The sequence below is a fragment of the Notolabrus celidotus genome, chromosome 22 (genome assembly GCF_009762535.1).
Source record: "Notolabrus celidotus isolate fNotCel1 chromosome 22, fNotCel1.pri, whole genome shotgun sequence".
In the NCBI taxonomy this organism is placed as follows: Eukaryota; Metazoa; Chordata; class Actinopteri; order Labriformes; family Labridae; genus Notolabrus; species Notolabrus celidotus.
The window spans coordinates 7,720,683-7,737,079 of record NC_048293.1 but is presented as its reverse complement, the minus strand read 5'-3'; the positions used below and the strand labels follow the sequence as shown (position 1 = coordinate 7,737,079).

Genomic DNA, 16,397 nt, shown 5'->3' with positions numbered 1-16,397 from the left:
CAAAATGCATTTGCTATCATTATACATCCTTGTGACAATTTAATGCACAGCATGTAATATTTGGTTAAGTCACTTTTTAGAAAAGTTATTGAACCATAGTAAAAAAAAAAAATTATGACCTATTAGATTTATCTCCAAAAATAGAAAAGATACTTTCGGTGTTCTTGTCAGACACTGTGACCTGCAGAGTGAAATGACAGAAACACGACTACCGAGCGTGTCTGTGGAGCCACGGGGCCATGTTGTTGTTGTGCGTTGATAATTTCTCTAATCAGGTGGATGAGGAAGCTCGCAGGGTTAATTGGGAGCATACTGGAATTGCTACAAGTGTGAAATTGTATTTATGGTGCATTAAACCACAAAGAACCCGTTTGTCTTGCGTGTGTCAGAGGCTTTGACGAACGGTGAGATTTTGATGTGATAAGTCAATAAGTGTTAAACAGACACCTCTTTTTGATGCAATAACAGGTTTTGAGACCTGTCAGAAAGTGAAAAAATACAATTATCAAGCAGGATTAAATATTTATTTTGTTATTAAGGCTAAAAATATGTTTGTTTTACTTGCACTAATTATAAACAAGGTTATTTTTGAAACGGGACAAAGATTTTTAAGAAATATATCAAATTTTGATTGATCATTAATTGAATTTGAAAGGACTGAACTTGCTGCATACTAAAGTCAACTATTTGTTATACTTATCTGTCTTGCCATTGACTTTTGTAGTCATTCTGGGCTCTTGTATGGTTTTATAATGGCCTCCTACCCTTAAACTTTTACTCACCCTGCTGTCATGGCCCTGTGTGTTTCATTTACACCAAAATGTCTGACGATTTCAGAGTAGAGTCTTAAGAAGAGAGAGCGAATGAGGGGGTGAATGGGCAGGGATATTATTGCAGACTGACAGCACTACAGTAAGTGCTGAGACATAGAGCCACATGCTGAAGGCGTCCCGCTGGGCAGGAAATGTAGGGGAACTGGCTAAGCAGCGCAGTCCCATCAGCTCCCCGCTGTTCCCCGCCTTTACACCACTTCCTTATTACCGTGTTTACCGTTCGGCTTTCACGCCTCTCGGCCCTCCGACCCGCCGCACGCTCCAGGCGCACGGACGCAAGTTAGAGGGGGGAAAGTGGGGAGAAGGAAAACAAACATGAGCAGAGGCAGGTCACACCCCATCAGTGTGGAGAGCTGAGTGCAGCAAATCCAGACTTCATGAGTTTACCTGCTGCCTACAGAGCCAGAGAGCACGAGGGGAATAGCTGCATGCCCTGCGACTGAAGTGGGATGAAGTAATGAGATGGATTGTGTTAAGTGGCTGGTGGAGAGCGGAACAGAGCCCCTTATACACACACACACACACGCACACGCACACACACATGCACATTCTCACACACACACACACACACACTCACACACACACACACACACACACACACCTGCACACATACTCACTCTGCCACCTGTCTGCCCTCCTAACATGCCACTCTAGCACTCAGCTCCACCATATATCAAAGTTTGAATTTTATTGGATTAATTTAATAATTGATCTCTGGTCAGGTAGGGATGTCAAGACACTTTTCCCCTCTGTCACTTCACTGGCAGACACACACACACACACACACACACACACACACACACACACACACACACACACACACACACACACACACACTGTCAAGTCTGAAATATATACACATGCACAACACGTGCACATGCTGAAACACACACAATAATGCACCATTTGCACATTTAGTTTCCCAGAACTGCTGAACAAACTTTCCACCTAACACAACATTTTCGGTGGTTACATTAATAAAGAAACAAATAGAAGTTGATGTAACCTCGTCCGACAGCTCTGACAAAAAGTCAGCAACTGTGCCGTGACAATAAAGTCCTGCCAGAGGCTGGAACTGCAGTGCTGAAGTCCCCCTGATCTCCTTTGTGGATGGTCGGTTGGGTAGAGCACCTCATCACACAAGGGCCTGCAGGGTGGCCTTTAAGCCTGGCTGAGCAGGACCCCTGTCCTGTCACTTCTCCCCACAGTTCCCACTCTCTGTTCCATGTTCAATCAGTATTGACAAGTCGAGGAGCACTTCCCTCTAGGAGAATACCTAGCCTGTGCCAGAAGTGCTAATATAACATTTATCAAAGCATAGGACACGTATGTGTGCTGTCACTTTGTCTGACATGCTAAGACGTCCGCGCTGACACGGCTATTGTTCTCTGCTCTTGTGGTTGTTATTGTTGATATCGCAGCGAACTCGGCTCTCTTCAGACCCTACAGAGTGAAGAAATGTTAACCTGACTCCTGCACACATACTCATCCAGGACGCTTGCTTTCTTTTTCCACTCTCCAAGGCAAGAGGTTAGCTGTTGATACACAATTAAACGTTTGCTAAAGTTTAATCTGAAGGTAAGTGCTGCCTCAGTGAATCTGGCTGATTGGGTCATGACGAGCTCTTCTGTCGAAGGGACAAAGAGGCAGTCCACCGCTCTTGTCATGGATTTCTCTCTTTTTTTGTGTGTTTGAGTGAATATCAAAATAAAATGTAAGTAACCTGTTATTATTCTGCACTTACGAAGTGGGGGTGTAAGTGGATGAAAATTGATCCAGCAAATTGAAAAGGGGGTTAAGTGTTTTTGCCCTATCGACTCCGACTGAAATGACGGTTATATAAAACACTCATTTCTCTCCCATTAGCAGATGAAGCCACAGCCAAGTATTATTAGAGGGCCACATTGTAGCACTGCTCCAAGACATTTTGTTACTGCTAATGGCCCTGAGTCCAAAGGAGAAAAAAAACACACTGAGGTTTTGGCTTTGTGCGTAAAATTGAGGCAGTTTTCCACTTAATGTTTGCGGTGAAACCGCCGTAACACTTTGTGAGTGATCTTCTTAGGGAGGTCAGCTGAGATAGGACCTGTCATGTTTGCTGAAAGTGGATGCATTTGTGCATTTCTTTTTGTGATTGATTCAAGCAGTATGGATTCTTTCTGAAGTGTTTGCACACTATCATTACCAGGGGTCACCTCCCAATCTTGTTTTAATTGATACTCTGTCAGTCTGTCAAGTAAAAAGCTGGCCTTAGTGCTGTGTGCTAGCTCTAGGATGCGCTTTACAATAATGTTTAATGTGTATGGAGCACAGCATGTCTCTCAGCAGGAGGGCCATATAGGTTTGATTGTATTTGGCACTACACAGTATGTCATTTCCCAGCTGATTCATTTGAATAAAATCTGTTTATGTTACAGGACTTGTTGTGGGAGCCCGAGTTCAAACCTCCACCACTGTTGGTCGCTGTGATGCCTGCCTTACCCAGGAGTGCAGCAGTTGAGCTTCACGTCACTGCAGTTCAGGATGATCCCACCAAAAGGACTTCCTGTCACATGACTACCAAGTTTGCTTCCGGATCCATTGAGAGCCACACTGTCATGTCTGCTGACAGGTGCAGCGCCTCACTTTCACTCTCTCTCACTGTGCCTGGTGGTAGCCTGGAGGTCAAGGATGAGGAGGGTGTAACAGACCAAGTAGGAGCTACATTCAATAAAGCCATGAAGAAGATGGAGGCTGAGCTGGTGCCTCTGTGTGCCAGAGTGTTCTACAAGTGCAACCACTCTCTGGCACAGAAAATAGTTGAAGGTATGTCTTTAAAAACACTAAACAGATGCTTTAAATCGATCTAGTCTTTTCTCTCATTTGGAAGACTTAGTGTAAATAGGCTGTTCTTTTGAAGGCAACACTCCTGAGAGAAACTGCTATGGCAAGTTTAGCTCCACATCAGCATATTAATGGAAACAAAGTGACAGCCTGTCTCATTGCGCGCCCTCTTTTCAAAGAAAGTTTGACATGACATCGCTTAAGTAAACTCCATAAAGTATTCTTAGGAAGCAGAAGTCTCTCCAGAGGATCTCCACTCCTTCCTGTGTTTAATTATTATAAGTCATTTGTTGTGTCTGCACCGTGTACAGTAACCCGAGCAGCTGGCACACTCTTTTGTCATCATTACACTTTCATACACCACCGTCTCCTGCTCCTGGGTCCTCGCCGAGGCAAATGTGGAGCCGTATTTGTTTTATCCGGAGAGACTTTCTCTCGGAGGGAAAAAGGGCGACGGGCACATCGATCACACGGGCTCAGTTGTCAAGTCATCGCTGAAGCAGTCAATTAACATTTTTGAGTCTGAGCCAAACCAGCCATCTTTCTGTCATTTTAGCTTTGACATAACTCATCTTTTAAAGGATGTGAAATTACGGTTAGCAGTGATGAATGGGGGAAAAAAGGTTGATCCGTCTTGAATATTTGTTCATATGCATGACAGACTAACTCTACTGTTTGTTTTATAACCTAATTATATAATTGTTGTACAACATTTGACACGTCATTTGATCCTTTTGTCATTCACAGCCATGAGAAAAAGAGAGGAAAAAATCATGAGGAAGTCTTGTCAACATATCTCAAAAATACATTATATACGCAAACATTTTAATAAAACAATGATAAATTGATAAAAATGTGTCAAAAAGATGCAAAATCTGCATATTGTCGTGCCATGAAAACAGCATTTACAGTCGACTCTTCCTATAGAAAGTACTCCTCAATGTCCTCTCATTGTTTATAAGCCTCGTGTCACTGGGTCATTGGCTTACTGGAGCAAAATCAACCTCAATCTTCACCATCAAAATGTGTGTTTCTTTGATTATCTCCCACACAGACTCCTTCCCTTAAACCATTTACTGACTCATCATTGAGCTGGAATCTGTTACCTTACACTGAACGCACAGTCAACTGCTGCAAGCTCACCCATGGGCGATTTTATGGGTCACAGCCTCTGCTCATTGGGTGATGAATCCAAAAAGTCAAAGAAGGAAAGTAACACCTCTGGCGCTAGCAGTCACAGCCTTGCAACTGCTGCTGTCAGCGCACAGACAGACAACAACACTGGAGCAAAAAAAAAAAGGGGAATGCACTACCCCCCACCCCTTCGGTTACTTGCGTTAGGATTCACAGCTGATGGACGTGACATATGCTCCAAATGAAACCTTTAAACATCTTGTCTCAACTTGTTACTTACGATAGAAAGGTTCTCACAAAGATAGCCCCAATAACTCAACTGAGACCTTGCAGAAAGAGCTAAATTAGGTCTCTGTGGTTTGAAAGAGAAAATACAGCAATTAGAGAAATCCTATACTTCACACACTTCTGAAAACTAGAAACATAAAGCAAAAGGTTATGGTTGGCTTGTTGTAGGTGTCCTCTTTTTGTATAGAGTGGCATAGTCCATCACAGGACTTTGAAGTCAAGGGTTAGAGTCCTCAATGAAACTGTATGCTGACTTATTTTATCAGCCTGAGCCACTACGTTTTTCTTCACTGAAATGATAAGTCAAAAGCTTGTTAACTTTTGTCAGTGTTAAGGCACCCATGATCCAAACTTGGGTTATTTTACTTGAGTAGGTGAGGAAAAAGGTTGTTGTTGAGGCTAAATAAGGGTGAGAGGTTTGGGTTAGAGTTTCACATGGGACATGAGTTCAAGTTTCCTACAAGATTTGGAAGAGTTTTGCAAATCCATGTTAACATCTTGACACAGCCCGTGAGTACATACGGTAAACTTGCAATGATAGATTTAAGTCTATGGGGGCAGCAGAACAAACACTGTTTACACAATTGTGACATAATTTATAGTTTTAAAGGGCTGTGATGAAGCAACAGTTGTCTATATAAACATTCAACAGAAACAGTGCAGCAGATGAAGAAGGACTGAATTCCGATTCTCTTTGGTCTCCACCAGCTCAAGAGAAAAATATTTAGCTCTTTATTAACCTCTATGGCACCTGATCCCAGTGCCTACAGATTCTATATACTCTGGTGCCCATTGTTTGTCCTCTGGTGTTTTTAGTGGGCAGTCTGTGTGACAAGCTAAAAGGCAGAATGTAATCCATCGTGAGGCAATCTTCAAAAACTTCAAAACCTTCCATGGTCATCTAATGGCATGTTAGCTTTAATTAATGTCTTTTAGTAGACACCCATGTACAAGTGCAGCAAATAAACCTTGTTAAGATGCTGTTCCTGAATACCACTCCATTATTACTAATCAAGTTGCCAGTTGGACTGTAAACTATGGCAATGCAAAGTAATAGAAGTCATAGCATGAAGTCTTTTATCACTTATTGCTGGCTACACCCAAACTCAAAAGTTGGCCAACCTGTCATTGCCATCACATGGAAGCTGACAGGTTCTTAAATTGGCTTTTCATTGACTTATTGCTCCACTCTGTTTACATTTTGTGTAGTTCTAGTCTGTTGGTCCTGACAGGAGAGGTAATTTTTAGCTGTTTCATGAAGAAATGGCACTACCAGAGTGTCAAGAGAGAACCAAAATATGTTAACAATCTTCATAGAGTTTTGTGGAACTGCAGAGTCATGTGGTTCACCACCACCAGTAGTAATGTGCATTGTTAATATAAAGCTAGTCATTAGTGCTACTCTAAACAAAGGTATATAGGTCCTCCTTTCTTTCAAGGCTCCACTACACACACCCAGCCCCTCGGCCTTTTGTTCATTCTTCTCAGACTAAATGAACAATTTTCATGAGCCAACACTCGCTAATTACCACCTCGTTTACCGGATAATTTGACCAGTTTGAAAGTCAGTGTAGCACAACTAAAAACCACTGGCTCTGGGCCTTGGCCACTGCTTATGAGCCCCATAAGCCCAGCAGGCATCAACCATTTCACACAAGAACCCACTTTCCCTCTCCTCTTCTACCACTGCTTTCATCGACACACATCTCGCTATTCGCTACGGCTTGCAATATTTATATATTAATCTGTTCAAACAGAAATAGCTGATTATGATTTGCATAAAAGAAGGCTGTAGGAAGGCATTAGCAATGGTTTGATTTTGCAAACACAGAGATTTAACAGCAGCCTATTCAGCTCCCTGTGTGTTCGCTGTGAAGCAGAATAATTGCTGGTCCTCTTGGGTAGATGGTTTAGTTCCATCTCATTGCTAATGTGATGGCTTTTTGAATCTTACAGCCTCCGTCCACAGGCCTCTCAATGGGACTCCCTGTGTCGCCCAAAGGGGGGGCTGAGACACCAGGGGATGGGTTTAGTATGCGATAGGAAGCTTTCACAGAATTGTGTGTTTTTACAGAATCATTTATGTGGATTGGTGCAAAGCATTCACTCAAAAAAAGAACATGAAATTGCATGGTCACACAAGTCACCTTCACCCCCCTCGTGTCTCTTAATTCATGTGGTAGCAGGCATGACTGTGTTCACACTCACTGAAAGGGACCCTCAAAGAGAGAGCGCAATTATTTCCTATCTGTTCGTACAAAGATTAAAACATCCCGACATAAAACAGGCTTAGGGTGCAAGGTATGATGAAGGGTGTGTTTCTTCTCTTAATGAAACCATCCCCTGTCTGTGATCTTCCCCAGCTCGTTCAGTTGTCAGCTAGCCATCTCCAGAGGATGCTGCTTCCCAGGGTGCACCGCATGCTCTGATAACACATATTTAGGCTTTTAATGCCCTCCGAAAAAGCCCCGTGTTCAGTGGGGGTATTTTAAGCTGTAGTGCATATTAGCTAATTAGGGTGTGTGGGCTCTTTGTAAGGATGTTTGGCATGCTGTGTGTGCCTCAAATGAAAGAGAACGAGGCTTATTAAATAGTGCCGAACAGCACTCGTAACCTCTCTGTCCTCATTTGTCTCTCTACAAGTTCACAGAAAAGTCACACATTTTTGTACTGCAGCACTGGTTGATGTTATTGAATTAGCTTTAGTTTGTGTCTGTCTGCTGAGACTTAAAGCTACTATGAGGAGTTTTTCGCTGGTTATGAAACAGACTGAAAGTAACTCTGATGCATCCATGTGACCTTCAAAAGTAAACAAGACTATTCAGGACAAGGTTTATTATTTCTGTATGGTTATGAAATGCCTTTTACTACTGGTGCAGGATAGGTGACAGACAAAGTGAGAAAAAGCACAGGGCAGAAACAGCCTTTGTTTACATTTTCCATGATGAAGTTTTACAATGTGTGATGTGGTCAACTGTAAAAAGAATGCAAGATGAGATTTTTTATCAGAAACACAGTCATATGTATGCCAAGTTTAGGACAGATAAGAGGAACCTTTTTGTCCACATGGGGGCGCCAAAATTGTCGTGAACCAATAGTTCCTCACTGGAGCTTTAAGATAACAAGGGAGTCAGAGGTAACATTTTGGCAATATGCTGTGAATAGAAAACAAAAGACAACTTGCAATAGTGATGTCACAAGATTGACTTCATCATATACTGTATAATAGGATTCAGTACAGTGTTGTAGTTGAGTCAGCAAACTTTGAGTCTGAGACGAGTCTTGAGCCCTCAGTGTTCATGTCTGAGTCAAGACTGAGTCACCACAGAGGAATCCAAGTCAAGTCCCCATTACCTGAGTCAGAGTCCGAGTCTAATCGCATTCTTTTATTTATTTCTTACTATCTTCCGAGTCCTAATGCAGTCAATGTTCAAGACCAAGTAAATATCTGAGTCATCAGTGCTGCAGTCCAAGTCTAGTTACAAGTCCTGAAAATCAAGACTTGAGTCAGAGTCACAGACTAGAGTACTACAACTATGATTCGGTATATGCATATGATAGGATAGGATACGATATGGTATGATCAATATGATACAATACGATCAATACGATACTATATGATACGATACGGTATGATCGATACAATGCGATATGATGCAATCAATATGAGACGATACGATGAGATCGAAATGAGGCTATATGATAAGACTGACATAAGACGATACGATAAGATCAATACGATATGGTACAGCACAGTATGATATGACGCAATTGGATACAGTACTGTAGAGTATCAATATGAAACCATATGGTACCACCCAGTTTCAATATGATACGATGTGATGAAATATGATGTCATGTGATACACTATGATACCATACCACCATGCACTTTATTATCTCCTTAGATTAATTTGACAGATTTATGTGTGGCACACGTTTAGCTCATTCACATGGAAACCTGGAGGCACATATCACTGAAAACCACAAATAAAAAATATTACACATCACCCTTATTGCACGTGTTCCATATAAAACACAGCATAAATAAGTGTAAAAGATATAAACACCATCACGCTAGGATACTTTATTGTGACTGTGAAAGATCAGAGTGACCACACCCAAGTCCCAAGAAACATGCTGTTAAATCAGAAGAAATAAGCCTGGACAGTCAACCATGAGACAGGAACACTTGTGACCAATTAGTGCACAGAGCAGAGGAGGAGCGGGGCAACATCCCAGCGGGCTGCTGCTAAATAGACAGGCTGTCATCAAGACCAAGCTCAGAGACGCTCAATGAATTCTCACATGTCCACTGCCCGTCTGTACTCCGGCCACACACACACACACGTACATAAACTTACAGCGTCTCTCAGCTGCAGTAACACTGAGAGGTAGTCTCAACACAGCTTCCTAACATCCCAACACAACAGGAGCAGGGGATCCATTCCACTAGATCCTCCTAACAAGCTGCTCAATTGTCCAAAAGGCCATGCCCCCCCCCTCCTCTGACTGCCCGCAACCCCCTGTGTGTATGTGTTTGGTTGTATATTGCAGGAGTCCTCGCTGACCATATGCTTGCACTACAGGGATTTGAATGGGGGTGCTACAATCTGCCAAAGATTTAAGAAATGCCAATAATTTGTAAATAAGCCCGTGTTCCCTGGTGGAAGAGTTAAGTGCAGCTTCTCTCCACGGACAGCCCCAGTGGGACAGCTGTGCTAGAGTCTAATGTCTAACACCAGCCAAAGTTCTCATGGAAATAACTCCTCCTTATGCTCCCCCCTCTCTCACCCCCTTATCTCCCTCCCTTCTTCTACCTGCCAGGCCTCGGAGAGAGTATGAGAAACTCGCTAGGGGAGTCCAGTCCATCTGTATCCCTGGTTCCAGTCCTGGACTTGCCTGACTCACAGATCCTCCACCTGTCCTGCTGGCTCAATTTATAGAAAAGCTGCCAGAGTCAACAACCGGACTGCAGTCATCCACTGCACTGGAATTCAGTGGGGCTTCTCTGGAAGAGCAACTGACATCCCAACACCTAATGACTTACAACGGTACATCAGTGAATGTGGAAAAGAAGAACTGCATAACTGCTCATTAATTTTGACTGTTTATCACTGCCAGTTGTTGAAAAGCAAAGCTGTGCCTGTCTCCAAGTGGTTTTTGATGATGTGCGGTTTTGAGGATGTGTTTATTCCACTTCATATCCCAGAACTTGGGCCTATAATTCACTTTGTCCTTCACTGGAGTTGTTTGCTGTAGCAGCTGTTATTTTAGCTTTGAGATGAGTCTCATGGAACTTCTATAAGCCACAGCTGCATACCAGAGGACTGGAGACCATAGACTACAAAAGGAGACACCAGCGGTGTCCTGTACCACCGGGCGATAAACTGTATCCCCTGATGTCCCACTGTTTCTGCTGGAATTTCTCTTAGCACACTAGCTAACACCCCTCATAAAGGCCTAGCGCCACCGTTGACACCATCTGCTCAGTTGTAAACCTATGGATTTACTGTGTGACTGGTGTGTGTCTGTGTGTAATGTGTGTAAGTGTGTCTCCCCCTCGTGCTCGATGGGATTCAAGGTGTGTTATTATTGTGTAATAGGCAATCAGCGCAGAGCACCTGAAAAGATTAAGCCTCTTTATGTTTTCTATTGATTCTAAGGCAAACTGGTTAATAGAAGAGGGACGCTAGCTGCAGGGCAGGTGTGTGTGCTGTGTGTATGCGCATGTGTGTGTGTATGTGTTGGAGGTGTCAATGGACACAGTGTAACAATGCGGGAAGAAAATAACGCTATTAACCATTGCTCCTGGAACATTTCTTTTCTCAAAGATCATGAACCATATTGATGATCTGAGTCGGAATGCATCTTTACTCCGGCTATTCTCTTGATCGCGCTCGTGATGGCAAGAGAGCGGAGTGGGCTATTGATCTTCACCCACCACAATGTTGTTTTGATTGTTGTTATCAAAAATTGAACAATAGAGGCAGCCAATAGAGCCTGAAGAGTTTTATTGAGGGTTGAAAAACACAAACAAGCTATTATTTATGAGAGCGAGCAAGACAATGCCCAATGAACATACAGTGTGTGTGAATGTTTCAATTTTTGAGAGTTGTTACTATGAAAAAGTGGGTAACTAATGAGGTGCTTAATGTTGAGATGACACACATACTGTATATCTGGTTAAATTTGAGCGTTTTCAAGGTAAACATTTTTGTAAAAGACATTTCTGCAAGGCTGCTTTTCTTGTCAAAGTACTTTCTTTTATTTTTCTTAGTTAATGTTGCAGCGCTAAGAAGACATGCGCCCCCCTTTTGAGATGGCTTCAACTATAAAAAAGCATGTAACTTTACAATTAAAATTTGGTATTCATACATTTCTGTGTTTTTCTTGTCTAAGTTCACGTCTAACATTACATGAAAATACAAAACCCTTATTACAGTAAATACAGGGCAGCTCTGTCACTTACATTCAGTGCACAACACTTGTCGATCATCACTGTAAACATAACATTCCGTCTTTCAGCGGGCATGTTTTCATCCACACACAGACAAAGCCACACTTATATCATCACACCCTAATCATAGGCAATGTGATGGCCTATGGCAGACACATTTATTTGTGTCTTTACCCCTGATTTTCCTCTACGAAATGAATAAAGACAGGGTGACATTTGGTTTTCTCATGTGTTTTGTCAAATGTACATTTTCTACCAAGCTGACCTGCAACCACTCTGCAAAGAAACCGGCTGCTGTGGCTAACGTTGTCCTTTGTGCGCTGTGTACCAGCCTGCGGACCTTGTCATTGTGGCCTTGCACATGGACTTTAACTGTGTGTTTCTTCCTCCAGGCTAACTAGGCTGATGTGTGTGTGACTCTCTTTCCCCGTAGCAATGAGCTACAGTAGGGGACCAAAGCTCAGGAGCAGCCACGCTGCAAGAGACGACTCCTGACATTGTGGTCTGTTTGCCTCAGTGGCTGTGGGTTGGTTTGTGTTCATGTTTGAACCCTTTTTGTTTCATAATGTATTGTTGTGTTCCCCTGACACACAGTGAAAGCATGTCTTTATGGTCACAACACTGATAATATGAAACTTCTTTTATCTCCTGAACTGGTTATTGAGTGGTGTCTGCTGCCCTCTAGTGGTCTTAATAAATAGTGCATTCTTAAACTACAGCATACAGCTTTCAATTCCATGTGTGCAGAATTTCCATTGAGACTTATGTAAAGTAATCTGACAAGGACCTTCTTTAAAGAATTAATTTTAAAAAATCACAGTACATTATTGTACATGTTGGTTGAATTTCATCAAGCCCTTTGAATTAGATATTAGACAATTGTTTAGAAATGCCAACCAGAATTTCTCAAAGCAACTATCTTTATTATATTTCATTTATTAAAGATGGTTTCATATGCCATTTGCAGTTTACACTCACTGACATTTACAACCAAAAAATGAATGATGCCTTCAAGTGACATGTTTAAGTTGCTTGTTGTTTTCTGACCCAGAGATCCAAAGTTCTATCATATTTGTAGTGATACCAACAGAAAAGACACACACCCTCCTTTTCGAAAGCTCAAGCAGATGAATGATAAGCATTGTAGCAAAAATGAAAACTTAATCAGCGATCCCTTTTGGTACCAATTCATTTCAACAAACTGATTCCACTTTTACATGCCTGGTCAATGTGTTTACAGCATGAAAAGCCTGTTCGTTATCCTGGATAAAGAAACAGAAAAAAGAAATGGGTCAAAGTAAAACAGCCACCCTCATGCAGGATTATCAAATCTCCTGACATTATCAATCAACACTGTGGCGAGACACTCTCCACGTCATGGCCTCTAGAAAATCGTACCAATGTTAACCAGGGAGTCCATAATGCACTTATACGTTAAATACCAACGCATGGGCTATGTAGTGGTGTGTCCTATAAGGAAATAGTCAAGTCAGCTCCCCTGTGGGGGTCTGACCCCGTACATATGGAATATGTGACTGGGTTGAGAGATTGTCTAGTAAGAAATAGAGAACAAAAGTATGTTAAAGTCACTTGTCTGGGGATAACAAATCTGCAGTGTTATTGCCTCTCTAAAACACATTGCACAGCCCTCTGCCCAACAGATAACATGTGCATGTTGTAAATATGATAAGTCTGTACATTTTATGCTGTGTAGTGTGGATATATTTTCTAATTATGTAACATTTTATCCAAAAACATTTACAATGATAACTAGAATTAGATGCAACAAAACCCTATAACAGCTAATTGACACATTTTTGGTTAAAATTGTTTGAAAAGTAATGTGATAAGCAGTTGTGTATATCTTGTTCTCAGTAATAAAATGGAATGGGCATACCTTAACCTTAACACTTAAGTCTAATGTGATTTTAGTTTATTGCCATGTATATTGTAGCTGATAAAGGTCAAAGCTCCATTCCAGTCCTGATAGACTAGAGTATGACACTCCATCTTCTAGTCTTTAATCTCAGGTTGGTCTAAAAGGCTCATCTCCTATTTTATTACATTCCTATCTGTTTAATAGAACCTTTTGTTGATGTTGGAACTCTCCTGTATTTTGTTTGACATTCCACATGGCATTCCTCAAGGGTCAGTGTTAGGGGGGCTCCTCTTCTCCATTTATATTCCTCCCTTTGATCAAGTCATCAGTAAACACAATGTACTGTATGTGACCCCTGTTGTGCTGATGACAGATTTTTTTCTGTTATGATCCAGCTCACAGAAATCATTGTCCCCACCCCATTCTTTCAGTCAGAAAGTGTGCATTCTTGCTCTTATATCAGGTAACATGAACTCATCTACAAGAAATGTTGGTGTTGTATTTTATTCTGGCCTTGGTTGTCATGACCAAGTGAATATGGTTGTTAAGTGAGGTTTCTTTCAACTCTTGATTCAAAAAAACCCTTGTGAATTTTATATTTTGAGAAATTACACCAAGATGGTCAATACCTTTAATTATTTTAAATCCAGATTTCTCTGTTCCTCACCCTCTACACATGCATCACTTCAAGGTCTTCATCTTTAACTAGTCCAAAATTCTAGTAGTAGTAGTAATACTTACTGTTCCAAGAAAGCACAGAAAGTGATATTGTAAAATGATGATCCTGTATTTATCTAATTATCTATAGATGGATACTGATTAGGCCTAATTACCTTATAAAGCTTTTTTTAAAGTGTTATGGAAGCGGTACCTGTCAGGAATAAAAAAGTAAAGGTTTATTGCCTGCTGGTCATCTTAAGGGGCGTACTTGCTTGTTGCCAGGGGGACTCTAGGACTTGTTGCATATTTGACTAGAAAGCTACTAAGGGATAGAGGTTGTGAAATCAAATTTTTAAGGGTACCAACTTATTTTTATTGTTCGGACCCAAAGAATAGAAGCTCATGCTTGTAGTAGAGAAGCTAAATTGTTTCCCAGGTTGATGCTGAGTTTTACTAGGTTGTGAACGCCTGCTGAAAGTTAACAGCAGTTATATTTAACCATTTAAAACACAAAGGCAATGCAAAATGTAAAACGTCAATGCCTCATCAAGACCTCCGGTCTCCCTGACAGTATTTTCTCTCAAAACCAATTTAGACACCAGTAATTATTAGTCTTTATGCTGTCATACACTGATTTTTTACAAACTGCTGAAAGGAAAAATGTCACTCAAAATTGTCTGTTGTCGCCAAATGTACCAATACAGTCTCCAAGAAGTAAACAACGAAATATATGTGTGTTTGTTCGTTTTCTAGCTAACAACAAACCCAAACAATATGAAAGGGACTGACGTTTAGCCCAAACTTTTTTTCTGAAGTGACCCATTCAAAGATAGCTCTGGAGTCACAAGAACTGAAATCTAGCAAAAGCAAAGGAATTTAATATAGCCTACCACTCTCCTAAATTTCTGAAAGCCCTCTGCTTCCCAACTTCTTAGCCTGCACCCTAGGATGAGACCATGCTTGTGTTGGAGCAACAGGGCCTCTTACAGAGAAGGCACATTTGAAATCCCATTCAATTAAATCAAAATGTACTTGAAGCAGGCACCAAAAATAAAAAGATGACAGTGTAGTAATTTATGCCAAGTCAGATGAAAAAGATATACTTAAAATCCCTGACGTGGCACCAAACCAGTGTGCTGCTTTCAGAGAGACCAATGCAAAAGGGTATTACTGGTCTGTATGATGTGAACAGTTTGATTCTGAACAAATTCACCAGAATACAATCTTGCAGATTGAACATTACTGTCAAACCAGAAAGCTGGTGTGAAACTTGGAGGGATTGTAGAGGCTGCCTTTCTCTGGCTCTGGAGTTACTTGCACCTGAAAACATGCCATGATGCCATAACAAAGTAGCAGAGAATTCAAAATTTTCATTAAAAAAATGTCAATGTCCCTCAGAACTTCAGTTTCTCATGAAGGCTCACACTGGACAAAGTCTCTCGCTGTCAGACATGAGGACAGAGCTTTTGTAAGAAAAACTATTGAGGGTCAATTTTCACACTGACCTGTGGTATAGGTATGGCAAACTGCTGTGCATTGATTGTCTTCTTGCACGATGAATTGGATACAAGGATTGCAGCAGACATGTGAGTCAAAGGAAACTCAGATTCACAAGAGGGATTCTGAGACAAACAGGAATTGATGTAATATCCGCAGCATTCCTTTATGATGACAACAAATAATTTGAAGGCAAATTGTCCCCTATTAAATAAGGTTGTACATTTGAAAACAGTTAGTAAAGTGTTAAAAGGACACAAACTGTTTGGTTGGTTTACAAAAGGAGAATTTTGAATACAAAAAAATAGGGAGAACAATGTTATCAGGTTATGGACAATTATGATAAGACAACAGACAATTATAGCCATTTATGCCCTCTGAACCTACATTTCAAATAAGCAAGATTGTTCTAATTTTAATCTTAGCTGCTGTCAATTTATTATGTCTATGATTGATGTCTGTACGAGGGCAACAGATAAAGTAAAAGTAGGCCTACCATGTCATTCTACAGAAATTATGACTGGTGTAGATAGCGACAACCTAGCTTGAGCTTTAAATTTCCTTGATTGAGCGTCAAATGCAGATTAAATATACTTGCTTGGGCCACCATTTGTGTTAGTAGGATGAAAGATAATTTATAAGTCACTATAAGTTTGTTAAAAAGTTATTTTCTTTTTAATAAGTTAATGAGCGTTCTGTAATAAATGCATATTCTGCTCATGCTCGCAGATGTTAATTTCAGCCTTTTATTGATCAATATCACTACAGTTTGAAACATGAGTATTAGCCGAGGTTGTTTGCATAGGAACGGAACTCATGTTTCT

At 41.1% G+C, this 16,397-nt stretch overlaps 1 protein-coding gene across 2 annotated transcripts in view; it reads left to right on the top strand.

The window, feature by feature from the left end:
• Positions 1–11,456, top strand: part of dph6 (diphthamine biosynthesis 6) — a 65,632-nt gene extending 54,176 nt beyond the window's left edge. The window contains exons 14-15 of one of the 2 annotated variants that reach the window (XM_034675503.1): positions 3,251–3,638; positions 9,905–11,456. In XM_034675503.1, coding sequence (XP_034531394.1) covers positions 3,251–3,638; positions 9,905–10,023 — 507 coding nt within the window. In that variant the 3' untranslated portion in view covers positions 10,024–11,456. Of the gene's footprint in view, positions 1–3,250; positions 3,639–9,904 lie in introns of those variants that run through there. The other variant, XM_034675504.1, reaches the window with a different exon arrangement.
• Positions 11,457–16,397: the final 4,941 nt, after the last annotated feature.